Below are 22,553 nucleotides of genomic sequence, written 5' to 3' on the forward strand. Positions count from 1 at the left end.
TTAAGTATTTTAAAGCAAATCACAGGCTTGACATAATTATATCCTTCAGTACTTCAGTACGAATCTCTGATACATAAAGACTTACACACATACACCTATAATACCATCATCATGCCCAATAAAATGAAAAATTGATTAGTATCACTTAATACCAATCCATGTTCACATTTACACAATATCTAAACATTTTTTCAATTATTTGTCCAAATCAGGATTGTACTGACTGTATTTTCCTTTTTTCTGTATTCTTCATGCTCTGTTATTTGGGGTCTCGATCCTGGAGAGACTGCTCCTTCCAGGGCTCACTAATGCACATAGCAAACAACTCCTCTGCAAACATGCCTTTGATATACAAACCAACCAATCCAGAGCCCATACTCCCAACTGTCTTCACTAAACTCACACACCAAGTCAAAATTCCCCCTGCCATAAATCACCCCAGGGTTAGGTCCTGGCCAACTAGAAATCATCTCAACAGCCCAGAGCCTACCAAAACTATTCAAACTATCCAATCCTAAGCTTATTGAGCATGCTTACCCTGCCTTGCCCATTCCTTCCACAAAAACCCCAATAAAAGCTCTGGGTCATGTTCTGCCCTATCCCCTTCTGCCTCCTGTTAGACCTGGGTGCTTCTCCATGTGCCCTGCATGGCATTACGTCCCTCCTGTTTCTAGTATAAACTTCTTCCTTCGTGATAATCATTTCCATGTCTTACCATGCTTGATGAATACAAATCCCAACTACATTTTAACACAAAGATCCCAATATGCTCCATACACTGTATCTGATTGATATCCCTTAAGTTTCCTTTAATGTGTGGAGTTCTATTTGTATCTTTTTTGACATCTATTGGTTAAGAAACTAGGCCATTAATTCTGTATAATTTCCCAAATTGTGGTTTTGGTTATTTGATTCTTTGTATCATTAACCTGTTCCTTTATTCTCCATGTTTCCTGTAAACTGGTAATTAGATTTAGAAACTAAGTTATAATTCTGTATCATTTGGGGGGACAAGAAGACTTCACAGATGGTGCTCTGTACATCCATTGCATCCCATCCAGAAATAGACTGACCAATCTAATCTAGAGATGTTAATACAAATTAGCAGGTTCTGTTATTCTGCTCCATTCATTAAAAGCTTCTTATCAATCTTTCACCTAATGGTCTTGGCATCCATTGATATTACCACCAAGATCCATTATTTCATAAATAGAAAAATGTAAATTTTGAATTCTATCATTCCTTTGACCTTTACTGGTTGGAATTCTCTAACAATAAAGAACTTTCCTTCACAAACTTTTGGTTGTCTTGAAATATAGTTCATAAAGGAAAGGCAAGAAAAATGCTCCATTCTCTCCCTTTATTTATCAATAATGCTCTAGTATGGTCCATAGCTGATCAACGCATTTTGCCAGAAAAAAAAAGCTATCAAAGGTGATAAAGGTCATAACAAAAGCACACAGGAACCAATTTGAGGGGATTACCACTGGCCAAAGATAGGACAATTTAGCATGAAAAAAAGCTACAATGAAGTAATTTTTAAAAATTTAATGCAGGAATTATAACATGGGTGACTTTAAATTTACAAACAGTTTCTTTTATGTTTCCTTTGTTAATTTTTACTTAAATATTGGCTGCAGCCAGAGAATGTAGAATCTAGAATATATTTCATGAACAAATTTTTAAAAATTTTTCTCACTTCCAATATTTAAAGAGAATAAGATATCTGAGGTTCAATAAGGGATAAATGTTGGTGGAAGGCATTTCTACATTCATTATTCCCATAGCCTTTCATACAAATTCTCAAAAGAGTAATATTACAGATGATAATAGAAAATTTGGTAGCTTAAAACAACCATTTTATTATAACATTGTTTTGTGGGTCAGGAATTTGAGCAAGGGCTCAGCTGGTCGACTTTTCTGTTCTATATGGTGTCAACCAAGGTCACTAAGTGGCATTCCGCTGGTGGCTGGTCTGCAGGATCCAAAACTATTTCATTTCAAATTTCTAGCGTCTTGGTGGGCATGTCTGGAAGACTTAAGTTCAGCAGGGTGCCTCTCTGTCACTATGTAGTCTCAGGGCCTCTCCATGTGGTCTCTTTAGCAAATTAGCCATACTGTTTAGCATGACAGTTCAGGGCTTAAGAGAGTATTTCAAAGGATGAAGTAACCCTACCATAAAACCTGGGTCCAGAAACTGGCACAGCAGTACTTCTACTATGTTCTGCTGGACAAAGCAGTCACTATCTGCCCATATTCAAGAGAGAGGACATGGATTTCACATCTTGATGAAAAGCATGACGAAGAATTTGCAGATATCTTTGCCACAGTTTTATATCACCATTTAACAAATGAAGAAATTGTAGCACAGAGCAGTTGTGTCTTGTTCAACACAACACAAGTAGGAAAACGATGGAATAGAGTGATAAATGCCTTTCCCATGTTTGTTATATTATTAGGATTAGTTTTTTTGTTTGTTTGTTTGTTTGTTTGTTTTTAAAAGATGACCGGTAAGGGGATCTTAACCCTTGATTGGTGTTGTCAGCACCACGCTCAGCCAGTGAGCGAACCGGCCATCCCTATATGGGATCCGAACCTGGGGCCTTGGTGTTATCAGCACCACACTCTCCCGAGTGAGCCACGGGCCAGCCCAGGATTAGTTTTTAAAACAAATGAGCTGAAGTCTCTGGTTTGAGTGACAGTGGAATATATTAAATTAACACATTCTTTTAAAGGCATAAAAACCTCATGCTAAGTCAGTTGTATGCATGAAGCAGAAGAGATTAATTACTATATTCATAGAATGTTCTATAACACAGGACTGAAAAGACTTTCCTATATTTTTACATTATGAATTTTTAGATGATGGGTAAGGTGTGAATGTTGTCTAAAGGCCTTCTTACATTCCTTACATTCATAGGGTTTCTCACCAGAATGAATTCTTAGATGTTGAATAAGGGATGAATTAAGTCTAAAGGCCTTCCTACATTCCTTACACTCAAAGGGTTTTTCACCAGTATGAATACTCTGATGTAGAGTAAGTTTTTGGCGCAACCTAAAGGCCTTCCCACATTCCTTACATTTATAGGGTTTCTCACCAACATGAATACTCTGATGCTGTGTAAGTTGTGAGAGTAATCTAAAGGCCTTCCCACATTCCTTACAATCATAGGGTTTAACACCAATGTGAATACTCTGATGTGAAATAAGTTGTGAGTAACGACTAAAGGCCTTCCAGCATTCCTTACATTCATAAGGTTTTTCACCAGTATGAATTCTGTAATGGAGAATAAGATGATAACCACGACTAAAGGTCTTTCCACATTCTTTACATTCATAGGGTTTCTCACCAGTATGGGTTCTCTGATGGAGTGTCAGTTGTTGTCGCACCCTAAAGGCCTTCCCACATTCCTTACATTCGTAGGGTTTCTCACCAGTATGAAGTTTGTGATGTACCCTAAGCCCAGAGCCACACAAAAATGCCTTCCCGCATTCTTTACATTCATATAGTTTGTCAGCCATATTAAGCTTCTGATGTCGAGTAAGGTGTGCATACTGTCTAAAGGCCTTCCCACATTCTTTACATACATAGGGTTTCTCACCAGTATGAATCCTCTGGTGGAGAGTAAGTTGTCCTCGCACTCTAAAGGCCTTCCCGCATTCTTTACACTCATAGGGCTTCTCACCAATATGAATTTTCTGATGTACTCTAAGGTCTGGGCCACATATGAAAGCTTCTCCACATTCCTTACATTCATAGAGTTTTTCACCAGAATGAAGTCTCTGATGTCGAGTAAGATGTGCAGTCTGTCTAAAGGCCATCCCACAATCCTTACATTTGTAGGGTTTTTCACCAGTATGAATTCTGTGATGAAAAGTAAGTTGTTGGCGCACTCTAAAAGCCTTCCCACATTCCTTACATTCATAGGGTTTCTCAACAAAATGATTTCTCTGATGTGGAGTAACAGACGTGCATTTCTGGTAAGAGGACACTTTTTCAGATGCAATTTTTACTTGACTGAAATATCCCTCTTGAGGTCCCTCTTCTTCAAACTGTCTTTTGGGTTCCCAATCATTTTTTAAAATGAGGCCCTTAAGGCCATGCTTTTTAATTCTTTCCATTATTTTCCACTGGGATAAATTTATTTCATAAATGTCATTTCCTGAAGATAACTTCTTGGTCTCATACCTAGTATCCAAATCTAAAAGAAAACAAGAAAGCAAACACATGTGCTTTTCTTTTGCTAAAAGAAGCAAAATTTCTACAGTAAAATAAAAGAAAACAAAAGAAATACTCAACCAAACTCTAAAATATTTACACAATTTGTAATAAATAAATAAAAATAGCAAAAGGGAACACCACGAAAAATGACACTTCATATAAGAAAATGAGATTATTGATTAAGTAAACATTTTAAGTCAGTGGTTCTCAGAATGAGATGTGGATCAGAATCACCAGGCAACTTGTTACAAATATTGAGGTTTAGATACTACCAAACCACATAGATCAGACTCTACACAGTCCTGGGCAGTCCTGGGAGAATATTTACTATTCTCCACACAATGATTCTGATAGGGATGAAAGGTTGAGAGTCCATACTCAAAAATTTTTAACAATATCTCTTTATTCTTAGAATAAAATCAAACTCACTGTGGCTAACAAGGCCTCTACTTACCTATAACACATCACCTCAAACCACTGTCTCCTTCACTACTGCCTGGAGAGGACTTCTTTCAGATCTTAAAACATGTCCCAACTTACTTCCATCTCTTAGAACTTTTCACAGTCTGCCCTATCTCCCACAAATCTCCTGATTGGGTTCTTTGCATGGCTGGCTCCTCCTTATCCTGAAGTCAGATTAAAAGTCACTCCTTTAAGGCTGACTCTACTGACAGTATTTAAATCTATGTTGTTGTTCTCTATTTCTTGCTTTTATAACACCTCTCAGTTTTAATTTTATATTTATTAATTTTTCCAATTGTTATTCTTACCAGTAAACCTCTTCAAGGGCAGAATCATTCCTACTTTACTCTCCATTCAGTAATAAGTTCATAGCACACAATAGGTCTTACTCATTTAATTCCCATAGTTATATATTTGATCTGAATATATCTTTCTACTTTTAATCTCTCACACCTTACTACAATGATTATTCTCTTTATTCATCCAAGCTAGCCCACCTAAATAAATGAATGGAAAATGCGGTTGTATATTTAAACACATTCTTCCATTGCTTATGCCCTTATCTATGTAGTACTCTCTACACTGCCCATTTCCTCCTTCACATAGCTATGGATTACTTTTTCTTCGTCTCTACATCACAGCAAATGTACTACGGATTTCTACTTAATCTCCCCTTAAGCTTATTCTATTACTCATCCATTTTATGAATGTTCAACTGGTTTTGTTCTTTCTTCCTTTGCTCTGGTCTTTTCCTTTCCATTTCCTATGAAGGCAAGGCAATCCTGTATTTTCTAGAAACACATACCAATGATTTTTCAGACAAGGAAAACATGTTTATACCTTACTGAAGTTCTTATGAAATTCTCAGAAAAAAAAAAAGATATAATACATTAATAATCAGTAACGGTGACAAAAGTTCTTGCAGTCATTTGAATGTGAAGGACTTGCTAATAAAGGTCATTTTGGATTTAGATCAGAGGACAGCAAGCCAGTAGGCAAAACAGCCAGAGGAAAATCTAAGTGGTGAATGAGTTGTGTAGGAGAGAGAAAAAGGTTAAGGTCTTCAATTATTACAATATAGTATATATAAAAAAGTTGAAATCATATAGACATTTTCTACTAAAACTACAAATTAATAACAAAATAAAAAGAAGCAAAAGTAAATCAACCCAAAAGTTTTAGTCTCTTAAATAACTCTTAGATTAATAGGAAAATACCATCCAAAGCAATATTTTTATTTTTTAGAAAACAATAGTAAGTAGGAAAAAAAACAAAACAACAAAAACCCTACACATAAGTATCTATAAAATATAACCATAGTGCTTAGAAGAAAATTCGAAAACGAAAACACAAAAAAATGCAAGAAATAAATTTGTTAAAAATCCCATTAAAAAATAGAAAAAGAATAAAGTAAATTGAAATAAAGCAGAAGAAAAAATTAATTGATATGAAAGCAGAGTTAGAATACAGAAAAAAAGAACTAATACATAAAGCATAGGCAGCAAAAGTTTTTTTGTTTGGTTGTTTGTTTTAAATCAGCAAAATAAACACACCATGGTCAATATAATGAAAACAGTAAGACAGCACAGGCATAGAAATAAGCTATGGCAAAGTGAAAATAATCAGGAATACTGAGGATAGTTGGAAAAAAGATGACTTTGCCAATACATTTTAAAACACAGCTAAAATGAATAATTTTCTAGGAAAATACAATTTACCAAAACTGATCACAGAATAGATATAATGTTTAAACAGATCAATTTCCATAGAGCAAACAGAGAATGCAGTCAGACTTACCATCTCCTTCCCCCAATAAAAAAGCTTTAAAACTTTAAAAAAGTTTACTAAAGCTTTAAAGATAGGCCATCCAAATTCTATTTTGACAGAGAATTAAGAAAAAGAAAATCTTCCAAACTGTTCTATAAAGTGATATTGCACTAAAGATATCTCACACACACAAAAAAGTACACACCAATTTTCTGAATACTTATGTAAAAATGCTAAACATCTAATAAAACAGTACATTTAAAGACCCAGTGTCGTTTATTACAAGAGTGTTAAAATGTTTCAAAATGGGGGAATCTATGAAGATAATTCAATATATTAACAGAGCTAAGAAGGAATAGGAAAAACCACTCCATAGACGCTAAAAAGGCAACTACAACAAAGACAAAAACCATTCCTAATTTTTAAAAAAACCCAATAAAACAAGACTGATAATTCCCTAAAATGATAAAATATATATTATCTTATCAAAAGACAGCTTGTCTACCATTACCATTACTATTTAACCATGTATTGGAGTTATTAGTCAATATAACTGAATATCAGAAAAAAATCAGAGGTAAAAGAATTAGAAAGAATGAGGTAAAAACTGTATTTCCAGACAATACGCTTGCATAATTCGAAAACTCAAGAGGTTTAATAATATAAACAGTAACAACATTTAGTAAGGTAGCAGGATTTAATATAAAAATACAAAAACCAATAGCTGCTATATAAACATTTAACAGTAAAATCTAATGGGGGGAAAAAAGACCCCATTCGCAATAGTAACTAAAAGGGTAAATTTAAAATATGATGGTACTTCAAAAAGTTTGTGGAAAAATAGAATGAAAAGATAATACAAATCTTTCTATGAACTTTTTGAAGTACGCTTGCATATACATAACCTTTATGAGGAAAACTTTGAAACACTCACAAGCATTTGGCATTAGATTTTCTAAAGAAATCACACACCAAATCACCATGGGGAGATTATTCTGCACAAGGTGAGAGTGGCCTACCAAGGGTGTTCATGCTAAGAAGTTGTTCATCAAGGTGCACGTGTGGAGACAGTGGCAAAGAAACAGGATAAGTGCTGTATTCAAAGTGGCCAAGTATACTGAATTCTGCAGACTGTCTCTCTTAGACCAGATAACCACTACTATCCTTTGGCTCCAAAGGAGGCAACAGACAAGGGGCTACAATATGAGAGACAGGCCAGTGGCTGGTCATGTCTAGGGGATGGAGCCACACCACAGCCCAGCTAACAAAGCACTTCCACCTCACAAGAGGCAACTGTGTTTGTTCTAAACAAGTTTAGGCCAGTTTCACCCTTTTTCTGCAAGTATCTAATCTAATTAAATAATACACAAACTCATGAATAACTACGAGAAAACAACAGATTCTTTGAAAAAACTGGTCATAAATACACATTGTTAAAAATCACAGCTGTCAAAATTAAGTGTGAGAGAGACAATAGTAATAGATGAGGTAAAACACAGCAATCAAGAAGTATGCTACACATATAAGGGTATTTGAAAAGTTCATGGAAAAATAGTATTAAAAGATAATACAAATCTTTCCATGAACATTTTAAAGACCACTCACATTGCAAATTTGGTTCTTGTTCTACTTTAAAAAAACTTAAAACCAGGAATAGTAGACTATGTATTATGTGTGTGGTTTAGATGAAAAATTAAATACAGTGAGGCACAACAGACAGGAAGGCTTGAACACATATCAAAAATATTGGCAAATAGACATACATCTTAATGTTCTGAGTTAAAAATCATACTTTCATGGTATGTACATGTAATATTCAATCCTTTTTATGAATTAATAGACCAATTACCAGTCCCAGTTCTGTTGAATCAAAGGATTTCTATTCTATTAAGCACTGCTGCAAGAGCACAGAAAAGCCCTTTCTTTGATCAGGTAAAAATAAACAAACATAAAAAAATCATAAACATGATTTCCCCTTTGCAAAGAACCAGCTTTAATTAAATGTAAAATGTCATATAAATCACCTGGCCTTACTCTATATGGGCACTGTTGATAACCACTTTGCTGTACTGATACAAGAAGATCTGGGATATAAAAGCCTTGGTTCCAAGGAAGTCTTATTTGCATTTTAACACAGGGGACAATATACAAAAATATGAAAATAAAACGACATCCAGCAAACTGTACTTCTGAGAATCAATTTTAATCACATCCTGAATAAGCCCATACTGAATACTAATATTGAATAATCCTCATATTCTGTTGATGATTTTCTGTCTTATTCCAGTGAGAAAACAGCAATAGAATATACTGTCTTCTCTCCACTAGCCTCACCTACCTACCTGCAAGCATAACTACAGTTTTCCTTTTTATTCCCTCTTGTTCACTGGATCCTAACCCCTCCCCCAATTATGCCTTCTTTCTACTGCATCAAGTTCTTCCACCTCCAGAATCATTCCCATGAGCACACAACCATGCTCTAGTATCTCAAATCATAAAAGACACTGCTTATGAGCCATATCTCCACTGTAACTATCAACCCTATTTCCAGCTTCCCTTCATACATAATTCCTTCAAAGAGTTGTCTTATACTCCTTCTCAGCACTGCCTCACCTACCCTTCTCTCATTAAGTTACTCCAATCAAGTTTTCATCCTGACTCCACTGAAATCATTCTTGACAAGGTCACGAGCATTCTCCAATTTGCTAGAACCTGAGGTCACTTCTCAGTTCTCACTCTCTACTCCCTCTATCTCTAAACATTTTCTTTTGTTTTTATTTTATCTCACTGGCAGTTCCTTCTCTATCTCCTTTGCTGTCCCTTCTTTCAAAAGTCTAAATGGTGGAGTGCCCATGAATCAATCCTCAGGCCTCTCCTGATCTGCTTTCCTCTATCTGCATGTCTTCCCTAGGTGATCACATCCAGACCCATGGATTTAAATCCCAACTGTAAAGACACCCACATGTTTATCAGGCTGTAATCTCTCCCTGAGCTCCAGGAGTACATATTCAACTGCCTACTCAACATCTCAGATTGGATAAATAGAATAATTCAAACTTAAAATATCCAAAACAGAAACTCTTAATGTTGACCTTCCAACATGCTCTTCCAGTCTTCCTAGCCTCGGCAAGATAACCCCCTTATCTCCTCCTTTTATACCACTCTTTCCCATTTACTCCATTTATAATTCCATCAGCATGTTTTTGACAGTACCTTCACACATATCATGAGTGTAACAGCTTCTTCTACTTCCCGCCATTGTCATTCTTATCCAAACTACCATTATGTCTAGTCTGAACAACTGAAATCGACGCCATACTGGTCTTTCCTGCTTTTGCACTCAACCAGAGGGATCGTTTTAAAATACAAGCAATCCATGGCTTCCAATTTCTCTATTGACTACATTATCTTGTCCTTGCCTAACTCTGATCACACTTTGTTACTTTCCATTCTCTTCCCTCTTCCCCTTCCCTTGTTCTGGCCACAATGGTCTTCTTGTTATTCCTCAAACACCAAGGCTAGCTCTTCATTCAGACCTTTTCTATCTGCTCAGAATGCCCTTCTCCCAGAAAATCACATGGCTTGAGTCTTTATTTCATGTCTCTCCTCAAATATCACCTCCTAAAAGAAGCCTCCCCTCATTTGTCCATTTTTCTTTATGCATGTTATATTCCAATAAAACTTACTTAATGGATGAACAGAAAAAGAAAAAAAATAGTGAATGATCTTGTTTAAGATGTCTAACTTTGAACCAACAATTGCTATTTTGGCTAAATGCTTCCTGATTAAACTGATATTATCTTATTCACTCGGAACCTCTGCATTTCATTTTCTTTGAGTATTAACAATTGTAAGTGTAATTTAATTACCTAAATGTAAATCAGAAAATAGGTTAGGATTGAGGGGGAAATAAGCATGTTTTTCTTTCCTTTGGTAGAAAGTGAGTCAGAGATATAACATTATAAACAGTGTGGGCACTGAAATGTCCTTATAACTACAAAATAAGAACTATTAGTCTAAAATAAGTCTCCTCAGCCAGGCCTGAATATACAGAGAACAAAATACAAAATTACAACATATGTTTCTGTATAAAAAATTTTAAGGAATCTTTTTTAACAAGAGGTGTAAAAAGAGATGAAAATAGCGCAGTGGTGGAAAGTTAACCAAGGGAACATTCTCCCCTTTATCCACTACATTCATGTTTCTTCTTAATGTGCAAGTAGATAGACACGTAGATGGACAAGGCAAATAAGAATGACATTCTGTGATCCGGGATCTATATTCCAAACTAATTCATATGAAACTTTAGTTGCTGATAAAACATATAGTATTCTATTATCAAGCCTAGTCTTTTTTTTGTAGTCTTTTATTTCCCATTTCAAAATGCATGAAAAAAGTTGAAAGAAAAAGGCTTCCCTGACTATAACTGAAATAGCCTTCCAATCCCACACCATTCTCTATCCCCCTACTCTGCTTACTTTTCTTCATAGCATACCTAATATAACATTTCCTATTTACAGTTACTATGTTTCTCTTATTATAAGGTAAATTCCATGGGGATAGGGACTTTTTTGGTTTTACTTACCACTGTACTGATAGTGTCTATAATAGTACCCAGCTCAGGAGTTATCTACATATAAATGCAAAAGTGGAAAGCAACTAAATCAAAATATACAATGGCTGTCAATAGTGAACAAAAAGAGGACTTTCCCATCCCTGACCCCTTCAAACGGGAAGGAAATTGGAGAGAACAACAAAAAAAAAGTAATGGGAAAAAGAAGTAGTCCTTTTACTATGCCCAGCTGAGTAAATTTAATTTCTCCCCAGGTCTCAGACCTTTCTTCCTTGGTCCGCGGACCTTTAAAGAAGGTTTTCTAAACAACATCAGAAGGGTGTACCTCTTTCCCAATTAGGTGGGTGGTTTCCCACAGTGATGGCTTTCCCCTGCCTGACTGGCCCTCACTTACCTGAATATTGTCTTCGTCCTTTCCTCACAACTTTCCAGGGCTCTTTTCCTTGCTCCAATAAGGAAATCACATCTGGTTTAGAAATGAAGCATCCCGCTTAGAAAAAAAGAAATATAAGGTGATATGAAAATAAAAAATAAATTCAAAATTACTTTGATTCAGTCTTGATTAAATTTGCAATAAACTGAAGTCACAATAGTAATTGATAAAGCCTTTGAAACAAAGAAAGATGGTTTCAAAACACTCACAATAAATAGACATTAGAAAAGGAAGAAAAATGTCTTTTTAAAATTTATATTCATACAAGTGTTCCTTCTTCAGTGGCAATAGTAGATAAGATCACAGACTTCCTGGTTCAAATCCTGCCTCTGCCACATCCCAGGTGCGTCACCTTGGGCAAGTTACTTCTATGCTTTATTTTCCTCATCTGTAAAGTAGGGATAATAATAGTACCTATCTTATATGATTAATGTGAAGATTATATTAAAATACATCTATATCTAAACATTGCCTGGAGTATATATGCCAAGCACTACATACAGTGTATTTTATTAGTTACTGTTATTTTGCAGACAGGAAAACAAGAAGCTTCTTGAGACATTTACTGTTATTTCTTAGGATATTCAAACAACATTAAATGCAAAGTACTTGGATTTTTAACTTTCAATCATAAAAGTTGTTTACTAACAGCGTGAATGAGTTCTCTTGAATTGTAAATAAACTCTGCCATCCATCTGACCACTACATAAAGTATATGTATTCTTTTTATGCTCAGGAAACAGGGTCCAGTTAATTTACTCATAGGTATACCAACAAATAATAAAACATCTAAAGCAATTCTGAATTCAAACAAAAAGTGAAACCTCTTTTTTTCCACACTGTTAAGGCTGCAAGTTACCCAGATTTCCAATCCAGCCCCTTCATCATAAAGGAAGGCCTGAGGGCCTCTTAAGGATGGGAAAGATGAATATGCTTAATGGAGGTGCTCACTTCCACTCCTGTCAGAATAGGGAGCAGAAATTTACATAATTTCTTAAAAGATATTCTTGAAAGCTCCAGAGGAGAAAGCTAATGTTACAGAGAACAGAATCTAAATTACTAGAGGAAGATAACCTTACCCAGGGAGACCAAGTTGCTGTAGTTCTCCAACATCACATCTCTGTACAAGTGCCTCTGTTCCAGGTCCAGGTATTCCCATTCTTCCTGAGAGAAGACTATGGATACATCATTGAACATCATTGATCCCTGAAATGACAAACCGTATATTACAATTGAAAGAAAATGTGTTTTACGATGGAAGGAGAAGAGATGCAAAAGATATTGCAGGCAATGGACCATATAACAAGCAAACAGGCTTGGTCTAGAAGCCTGTAACATAGTGAATTAGGAAATGAGTGTGCCTGAAGCAGAGTGCCTATGTGTTCCTGATCTTGTTGCTACAGAAAAAGCCTCTTACATACTATGGCATACCTTAATAATCCAAACATCTGGGAAAGAAAAAAATAATCAATTTTCCAATTAAATGAAATACTGCATATAAGCTTTCTTTCTGCCTGCTACATGTCTCCCTCATAAATTCTCAAGAAATGTGAGTTCTTCCACTCCTTTCCCCTTAAAGAGCAGATTAAAAACAAAACAAATGCTCCCTACAACATCTCTATCTTAGAAAAGGACCTGAATACAATTAAAGAGTTTCTTCCAAGTTTATGGTAGAAGCAGATCAAATCACAAGCATTTTTCCTTATGACAGGTTCTTTAATGAAATTTTAAAAATTGGTTGTGTAATAGTCTATATTAGATACAAGAGATTTAATCATTCTTCTATATTAGATATTTTGGTTGGACAAAATATTAAAGTCCTCAATTCTGAGAGTTTACATGACTACTTATATATCTGGATTATCTTCTTACCAGTTCTCATTCTCCATCCCTCAGTGTACACATTCCTTGTTCCTGAGTTAGAGGATACTGATGTACCACGATCCAGAATCACAAAGATGTCATTCTAAACCAGTACATCCTGTTCAACTGTAAATAGAACCTTGTTCCTGGTGTGCCACTCTTAGGGATTCCCAAGGAAGACCCCTGATTTCTGTGTATGCAAGACCCAGCCGTATCCCTACCCAGTCCTAAAAGCCTCACAAAGCATGAGATCTCACCATATACTGAGGCTGAAGACAACCGACAACAAACCTTATCTTATATACTTGTAAAACTGAAGTCTGGAAAAGTTCAGAGTTTTCCTATGAGTGGTTAAACAGGCCTATCAATTCATAAAGGATGGTCATATATCTTCTTCAAGGTATTTCACTTCTGCTCCATCCTGGTTTTTCAATATTCTGCTCCATTCTTTTAGCAGAATACTGAACACATATAGGAGATCCTGAATAAATCTGTTGATGAACTGTAACTGGAAAAAGGAGGGTTCCTAGGATAGGCATTGTGATAATTATCTTCATCCTTCACTGGATTTGGAAGAACTGGGAAAAGGTTCATAGATGGGGCTCTGATAGGTAGAAAGTTTCAGGAAAAAGAAATGCTCACAGGGGCCGAGCCCGTGGCGCACTCAGGAGAGTGCGGCGCTGGGAGCGCAGTGACGCTCCCGCCACGGGTTTGGATCCTATATAGGAATGGCCGGTGCACTCACTGGCTGAGTACCGGTCAAGAAAAAGACAAAAAAAAAAAAAAAAAAAGAAATGTTCACAGGAGCTTAACATGATAGTATTTCCAGAAGGAGAAAGAAACAGTAACTTACATAGTCCATGGTTTAGAAATTCAAGAACTGGTCAGTCTTCCTTGGCGCTGATTTGACAGGAGAAGCACAGAGGCTAGAGCTAGGGAGAGGAAAATAAGACTGTGAGATCAGATATGCCTCAGAACTCCCCAAATGACTTAATATGACCTTCTTCCCTTTTCTGATCTTCCATAGTACACACACACACACACACACACACACACACACAATTTGAGGGAATCTGGACAAATCTAGTCCCTCATAAATTCCAGGGCTGATAAGGGGTCACATTATCTAAACCAGAATTTCCTTCAAAGTCTCATAGGCCTGTTTGGATTCGCCAAACATAAAGAGAAAAATCCATGGGGACCAAGCCTGGCAGACATTATCACTGCAAAACTACTGTATTGACAGCTCTGTTTACCTGCAGCCAGGACAACAAATTCCAAAAGTCTCTGGGCTCATCATTCTCTATTTCCAATCAGAATCATCCACATTGCTTTCCTGCATGACTTCATTTGCCACTCTCTTTCTTACAACCTAGGCTGAAGAGACATGGATCCAACATTCTTGGCAGCTAGACGATAACACATATCAATTTATCGAGAACTTCCGTGTGATGGATGTTTTATATACAATAACTGTACTCTCAGGATTGTTATTTACCATAACAATTATTTTACCCATGCAATGCATCAGAAAATTCACCCTAAAAGAAGTGAAATCACTTGTTTATAAGTAGCAAGCTACATCCGGAATCCTCATTTTTCTAACCACAAGCCAACTCTCATTCTACTCTAGCTCTGGCCTCTCAAATTCAGAATTTCTTGGTCCAATCAGAGAAACCCGGCATACATGATTTAGTAAAAAACAAATAACACATCAAATCACTAAAAGATATTAAATCTCACTTTAAGAGTATTGATGCCCATATTAGCAAGTATGGGAGGAAATCAACATTCTAACCAGTATACTGCAGACTGTGTGAATTTAAAAGTACGTACAAGCAGCATTGAAACCATGTAAACCATTTGACCCTGAAATTCTACTTTGGGGATTTAAGAAAATAGTTATACATGTGGTCAAAGATAAGAGTGTATTAACAGACACTGTTCATAATGAAAAAAAGCTGGAAAAAACGTATATGTCCTTCAACAGGAAACAGATTAAATAAATCATAAAGAATCTATAGAGTATAAAAACTGTTGTCATTTAAAACTGATGATGTATACCTGTGTTTGGAAAGATGGGGATATGCTTACTGCATGTTTCTGAGTAAAGAACGCAGGTAACACAACAGTTATGAGTAGAGTAATCTTGTTAAAGCAGGGCAAAAACGTGTGTGCAGGGGGGTTACTAATGAGGTTACTTCAAAAAGCTCATGGAAAAATAGAATTAAAAGATAATACAAATCTTTTCATGAACTTTTTGAAGACCCCTCATATATCTGTGTATGTGCACAGTAATCACTAAGTGCTAAGTTTTAGAAAATATATAAGGTCATACAAAATATTCAAAATACATAGTCTTTTTAGAAAAATAAAATAAAATGAACATTATGATGACATTTGTAAAGTATACATATAAATCAGCATGAAGAGGCACTAACAGGCACCAACAGATAGAAAAAAAAATCTGGAAAGACTGGTTATTTCTACAATCTGATCTTTATTTTTTTTGCTTATGTTTACTTCATAATATTATATGGCCATATACACACCTGAAATACATATATTTTTAGTTTTGTAAAAGGGAATCTTTCTTTAAATATTTGAAAGAGACACATTTTAAAGCAGTCATCCCTTGAACTTGCAGAAAAAACTCAATACCCTAAAAACAGCTGTTGTTTTTATTGATATTTGTTATTTCAGCTCCCAATATCTGAACTAATGCTATGATTCTTTTTTTTTGGTGGCTGGCCTATACAGGGATGCAGACCCTTGACACTGGTGTTATAACACCACACTCTAACCAACCGAGCTGACCAGCCAGCCAATACTATGATTTCTAAGTTTGTTCATGTATGTTGGATTTCTGCCTGTAAAAGAATGGCTAAACATCTCCAACTAATGCCTTGTTTCACTGCTATTGCTTCTCATGACTTGTTGACCAACGTACTTATCTTGCTTCTGAACCAGTCAGTTTAGCCATGATGCCCTCCAAATAGCTGCTGAATCTTCTTGTCCTGTTAGTCTTGCTTTGCATCAACATCATGAGAATAAAACCTGTAAGGCATAATGCTTATTACATTAACTCCATTACCCCACGGAAATCACATAGACTTGGTATTACTTGGTCATAACCTAACAGTGCTTGCTATAATCAGATGATCTCTCCTTCCCATGAACTCACAAGCCATGCCATCTGACCTCTTAAATGACCTTTATTACACTATCTTAGTCCTATTGCTGTATAAGTTTATCTACCTTTATAGATAATAACAAACTTGAGGATAACAACCATGTCATTTTGGTCATTGTATTTCCTCTAAGTACAAGTACAGGATCTGGCATATTGTGAGTATTTCACAAATGTCTGACAATTTGACCTAGAAATTTACCCTTAGGAAATATTTGTAAAAGTACACAAAGAGGTATATGCAAGGAAGTTCATCAAACAGTAATTTATGACAACCAAAAATCAAATAGCTAAAAGTAGAAAACAAGTTGAATTATGTCCCACTGTATGATAGCATATTACACAATTATTAATGATTAACGATAATGATACTGGTCTATACTAATGAAGAAAGATATTCATGATAAATTACTAGGTATGCAGACTAAAAAGAATATGCACAATGTTCGAAGGTGGTAGACTCTCATATATTAAAAACACAGGCTTTGTTGTCAGGATTCAGGATATGAATCTAAGTTCTGAGAGTTATTAACTATGAAAATAATAGTATCTACCTTACAGGGTTGTTGTGAAGGTTAAGAACATAATACATAAACAGCACTTGACATGGTCTGTTTAAGCACTACATACAATGAAACACATTACATGCTTCTGATTTCATTATTGTTATCTTTAAGAATTTTTAATTTTTAAATTTTAAATGTGTTGATTAATTATCTTTAATAATTTTAATAAGAGGATGTCCTTTCGCTTTTTTCTTAGAGTAAACTTCTTGAGATATTCAGGACTGCTCTTACAACACTAAATGATAATTTTAAAACTAGGCTTGAGAATGTAGTTCTTCTTAACTAATAATATGAGGAAAAAAGATTCACAAAAGCAGGTAGAGCAAGGCCCCTCTTGCTCTCCACCCCCTAGCAGCTCCAGGGAGACACTAATCTGCATCATAAAACCAGTTCGAGAAATTTTATTTGATAAAGCATTATATTAAATGCATTAAAATAGCTCAATCAAGTTCTTCTGTCTAACAGTTCTGAATATTTCGCTACTACTTCTTTTCCCCCCTGTTATTACAAATATGTCCTTAGGAGTAACCATGTATCACTAAAAAACTCTCTAATTCTGAATGAATATCTTACTTGAGAATTTTCCCTGATAATTATTTTAATCAATGTCTCCATGACCTTAAAAGATATAAACTCTTGAAAAGAGTTTTTGAAACTGCACCGCTCTTGACTCCCCACAGGCACAGTAATATAATAAAAGCTATGATTACACTGGATTCCTTTTACAAACAAAGTGTTGAAGAGTCTTTGTCTACTTAAACGATCGATTTTTATGATTCTATTTTGAAAAACAAACACATACACCAAAACACAGAAAAAAAATGGAAAAACAAATATAAAAATAGTAATATTCATTAATTCTGAATGTGGGACTATGGGCAATTAAAATTTTCTTCTTTATAAGTTCCTTAGGTCTCTATTTTTTTCTTTTTACAGCAATCCTGCATTAATTCTATTATCGGAAACAAAATTTAAACTATTTTCATACAAGTAAAATTTAAAACAGAGTTGTGGAGATAGACTACCTTCTAATTGTTAAGAAGATTGTGAGTCTGTAAGCCTTTGACATGAGGGGGTTAAAGAAAATCGTCATGGCAGAAATAAATAACACTCATCAGTTCTTTAACTGTTCATCAAAATGATGGGCTACCTTTACTATCAAGATTTTTCTATGAAAGAACACAATCAAGTATAAGGAGCATTCCCAAACTTAGTAAGAGCACACCAAAGTACACAGAACAGTATTTGGTACACAACAGATGCTTTATCCCTGCCTTTCACCCCTTAATAACTAATTTAAATTTCATATTAGATATAATCTTTGCAAAATGTCTTACAAATCCCTAGTTTATTAAAAGGAATTTGTACTAAGGTTTCTTGAGTTGAGTTACTCTGTTCAAAACTGACTACCACTTAAAGTTGATCGCATGCTTTTTTTCCTTCTCATGATTAACAAAATATTTACTAACGGCCTAACACTGCATCACACGGATGAAGTGTAGTTTATTTATTTCCTATTGTTAGGCACTAATTTTGTATAAGGTTATCTCAAAGAATATTCTCAGATATTACAATCTTTGATTTTAGGCCAGTATATGTAACTCTTTTTGAGTCACATTGATAATCTCATTAAACTGTAGACTTTCTCCCCAGAAAAATCACATATTAACAGATGCCATCTATGTACCTTTTATGTACAGTTTCAAGGGGTGCCTAGTCCCCTGAAAGCCCCAAATGGATTCAAACTACCAATAGTTAAGAATTTCTGTTCTAAGGACTCTTGAACTAGAACAAACAAACATATACAAACAGTTTACAAAATCTGCCAAAACTCCAAGTGGTTACCCCATAATCTGGAGAATCCTTTGAGAAGAGTGGCCTAGAAATCCAAAACTAATTTAGCAGCAACTCAAATTCATCACAAACTAAATGGAATCATCTTCCTTCCTAACCTTCTCTTCTACTTTTTACTCCCGTTTCTCTATGACAGAGCCTGGTAGCTGTGTTCTGTTTATGTTCTGTATTCTGTTATTGGCTGTATTTTTACAGAACACAGAACAGAAAAACTTCACTGAATTTGCTCTTTAGTAAATACTATGTAACATAACTTCTCCAGACTTCAGTTCCTTATTAGTAAATGAGGAGCTAAAAAAAAGAATTCCTGTTCTAGACTATTTGTGCAGCTGATTCTTTTTTTATACATATGTAACTAGGAAATGCCCATCACGATTAGCCTGTTATTTTCATTTCTCCCTATCTATTATAGGCTGATGGGGAATTGCCCTAAAACACTATATAACAACAAATAGCTAATACTCAGTAAGTACTTATGACATATCAGGAACTGTTCTGAGTTTTACACATAGTTATATAAACAGCTCATAGAAGTAATGGAGAGCAACTGCCAAATGGATATGTACATACAGGCATTAGGGAGGAGGTCTAGGTATCAGTTCAATGGACAAGAAAATTGAGGAGAAGTAAGCAAATGTTCCCATGTCCTAAAAAATAAAAACGCATTTCAAAGAACAATGAGGAAATATACTCTCGCCTCGACCTTGACTTTTAAATGGGCAACAGCAATTCATTCCTCCTGCTCCCCGTCCTCCTTCTCAGGACCCTTTTCTTGGAGTTCAGGAGGACTGGGAAAGAAGGGAATCTTAACACACCAGGACTTTCTTGGAGTCCAGCCCAGCCTGGTTAAAATAGGTCACATCTACGCGCCCACACCATCACCCACACATATCCGCAGTAAAGTAAGAAGGAGAGTCCTGCTGACCCTTCCCGGTATTAAAGAAAAGCGAGGGTCAAAGACGCCCGGGGCTGGGATCGGAGTTTACAACAGCTTCCTGGAGAGAATTCTGTGGTTCTGAAACCTGCAGTTGGACACCTCGGAGCTGTCCGTTTGTGGGTGAGTGTGTGGGCGCACGCGCCGGGGGATGTGATGCGGTGGGAGTCCTTCCAGGAGGCAGCCTGGGGGACTCGTTCAGTTCTATTATCACCCCAAGATCTGGCTGAGCCTTTTTGCTGGGAGTCTTTGGCGCTCAGATATCTGCTGGGGGCTGTATCTCTGCGACAGCGCGGGTGTGGCTAGAGTGCAGAAGACACGGGTCAGAGTCACACAGTCCACCGCCACCGCAACCTTCGCTCACACGAGAGGCTTTGCACACAATTCAGTCACAGGAACGCCATGATGTACCAGCCCCGGCCTCACAACCACGCACAGTTCCAATGCTACACACTACACCCCGATCCCGTCCCGCCCACACACACACAGTTCCACCACCGCCCATTTCACACACACTCGGGCCTCAGGCAAAGGGCTCCCAGAGCTCTGCGGTGCTGCAGTGCCTCCCCTTCCCTCTTTTTACCCCCTGGTCCGCAGCGCCTTTCCTACGGATGGCTAGTACCGATGCTGCGAGACAGGACTGCTCACTTGGAACGTCGAACAGGTCTAGCGGTGTTGCCCAGCGGAAGCGAGGGAATTACGGTCGGTGCCAGTCCACAGTCCCGCGGGGCCTGACGGGCCACACGCTGGGGCTGCTGGGAGGGCCGGCCGCGCGCGCCGAGTGCGCACGCGCGGCCAGCCCCAGGGGGCGGGGCGTTGGCTCCGTCTGTGCGGGCAGAACCGGTCTGGCCCCAGCGGGGGTGGGCTTCCGGGCCCTTTGTCCCTGAGGAAGTCTGGGCAGGGCGTGGAGAAGGGCGGGACGGACGGCTGTCGCGCAGAAGACGGGTGCTCGTGAATGTTACCCTACGTGGAGCCACCTGGGGAGCTGTGTAACCAAGGACGGCGCTGTGTGTCTCTACTTAGGGTGGTTCTGGGTGTGATTCTTTCATTGGGTGTGGTTGGTTTGTGTTAAGAGACGGTGCGACAGAGGGGGCCGGAATGAGGTTTGTGAAGGAGATTTTATGACTGGAATTGTGTGTGGGACTCTGGTAGGACTCAGAGTGATGTGGGGGCCTGTGAGTTAATGGGGTTGACCGTGAGTACATGAGGTTGTGTTTCTGTGGACGTGTCTGTACCTATGAAGGTTTATGTGGCGCGGTTTTGATAGGTCTGTTTTCCCTGACGGGCCTTTTGTTACTCAGTGTGTCTAAGAAACGACGCACCTGATTGTGTGACAGTGTGTGGGCTTCTGGTAGTTCTTGCGGGACTGTGACGAGGTGACTGTCGATGATTGTATGTGACTAAGAGCCTCACTCTCCTCAACTCTGAAACAGAGCGGAATGTTGCATCTTCAGGGAGCATCAGCTTTAATGAAAGACTTGATGAAAAACTGATTTTTTAAAGAAAATAATTTATTTCATATTCAATCACAGGTCCATTATGGAGAATACAAATGAGCGTGACTTTTAGAATAAGATTTTAAAGGAAATCTTGTCATAGAGTAGTTGATTTGCTTCTGCCCCAGATTCTCATGAGTGGGTTTTACCTCTTGTAGGGATTTTCTTGGGAAGATTTGAGAAGCCCTAGACTAAGAAAAAATAAGCGGTATAGCTACAGCAGACAGCCCAGGATTAGGGAGTCAGATATCTTGGGTTCTAGATCAGGCACACTTTTCCCTTTGTTAAAGCAGGGCAAGAAACTTAACATCCAAAGCATGATCTCATACTGACATTACTAATTCAATTTAACATCACAGGGTTTTATTCTTGTCTTTTATATCCATGCTTTTCTGTAACAGAAATCTTGGTTCCTTGTAATACTAACATATGTATTTATCTGCTATATAGCCTACAGTCACTATAAAATAGTTTAAAATTGCAATGCCAATATTATTACTAACAATAAAGCTAGTAAATAAAAGTTTAGATTGTAGTTCTTTTAGAGCAGGGGTTGGCAAACTACAGCCTGCAGGCCACATGTGGCCAGCCACTTGTTCTTGCACAGCTAATGAGCTAAGAATGGTTTCTATATTCTCAAATGGTTAAAAAAAAATTGAAGGAGAATCATATTTCATGAGATGTGAAAATCACACATTTCAAATTTCAGTGTCCATAAATAGTTTTATTGGAACATAGCCATGCTCAATTTTGTATTGACTCTTATTGTATTTGAATTACAAGGGCAGAACTGACTAGTTATGATATCAGAGGAGAGGGTCTGGGAAGGCCCAGTAGCTGGTCTCAACTCACCTCATCCACTAGCAGGTTCTTGACTCTGCCACAGGAAAGAATTCAAGGACAGAGTCACAGTACAAAGTGAAAACAGGTTTAACCTAACAGTTAAGAAGTATAGGTTTCACAGAGAAAGTGCGGCTTAGCTACAGAGACTGACCAGGATCTGCACCAAGCTTAATACAGAAGTAAGAAATGCACACTTATAGCTTAGTACATAGTGTAGCCTGGCTCAAAAGAGTGAGAAGCTGCCCCTTAAATATAAGTTTAACACAAAAGTAAAATACACCTCTCCCAGTGAAGTGCAAGTCAGCCCCAGGAAAGTGAGCAACCAACTGCAGCAAGTTTAATACAAAAGA

General features: G+C 37.1%; 1 protein-coding gene across 3 annotated transcripts; it reads right to left on the reverse strand.

Moving 5' to 3' along the window:
• Window positions 1-1,193: 1,193 nt before the first annotated feature.
• ZFP82 (ZFP82 zinc finger protein) lies at window positions 1,194-20,625 on the reverse strand. Of its 3 annotated transcripts, XM_063111889.1 has the most exons (6): window positions 20,448-20,625; window positions 16,271-16,377; window positions 14,174-14,252; window positions 12,537-12,663; window positions 11,419-11,514; window positions 1,194-4,202 (listed from the first exon to the last, which is right to left on the reverse strand). In XM_063111889.1, the coding sequence occupies exons 3-6, from the start codon at window positions 14,180-14,182 to the stop codon at window positions 2,836-2,838; spliced, it is 1,599 nt and encodes a 532-aa protein (XP_062967959.1). In that variant the 5' UTR covers window positions 14,183-14,252; window positions 16,271-16,377; window positions 20,448-20,625; the 3' UTR covers window positions 1,194-2,835. The 3 variants fall into 3 exon arrangements, with proteins under 3 accessions (XP_062967959.1, XP_062967960.1, XP_062967958.1); XM_063111890.1 differs by lacking the exon at window positions 16,271-16,377 and having other exon boundaries at window positions 20,513-20,625; XM_063111888.1 differs by lacking the exon at window positions 16,271-16,377.
• Between the last annotated feature and the right edge of the window lie 1,928 nt (window positions 20,626-22,553).

Source organism: Cynocephalus volans, chromosome 10 (genome assembly GCF_027409185.1).
Source record: "Cynocephalus volans isolate mCynVol1 chromosome 10, mCynVol1.pri, whole genome shotgun sequence".
Taxonomy (NCBI): Eukaryota; Metazoa; Chordata; class Mammalia; order Dermoptera; family Cynocephalidae; genus Cynocephalus; species Cynocephalus volans.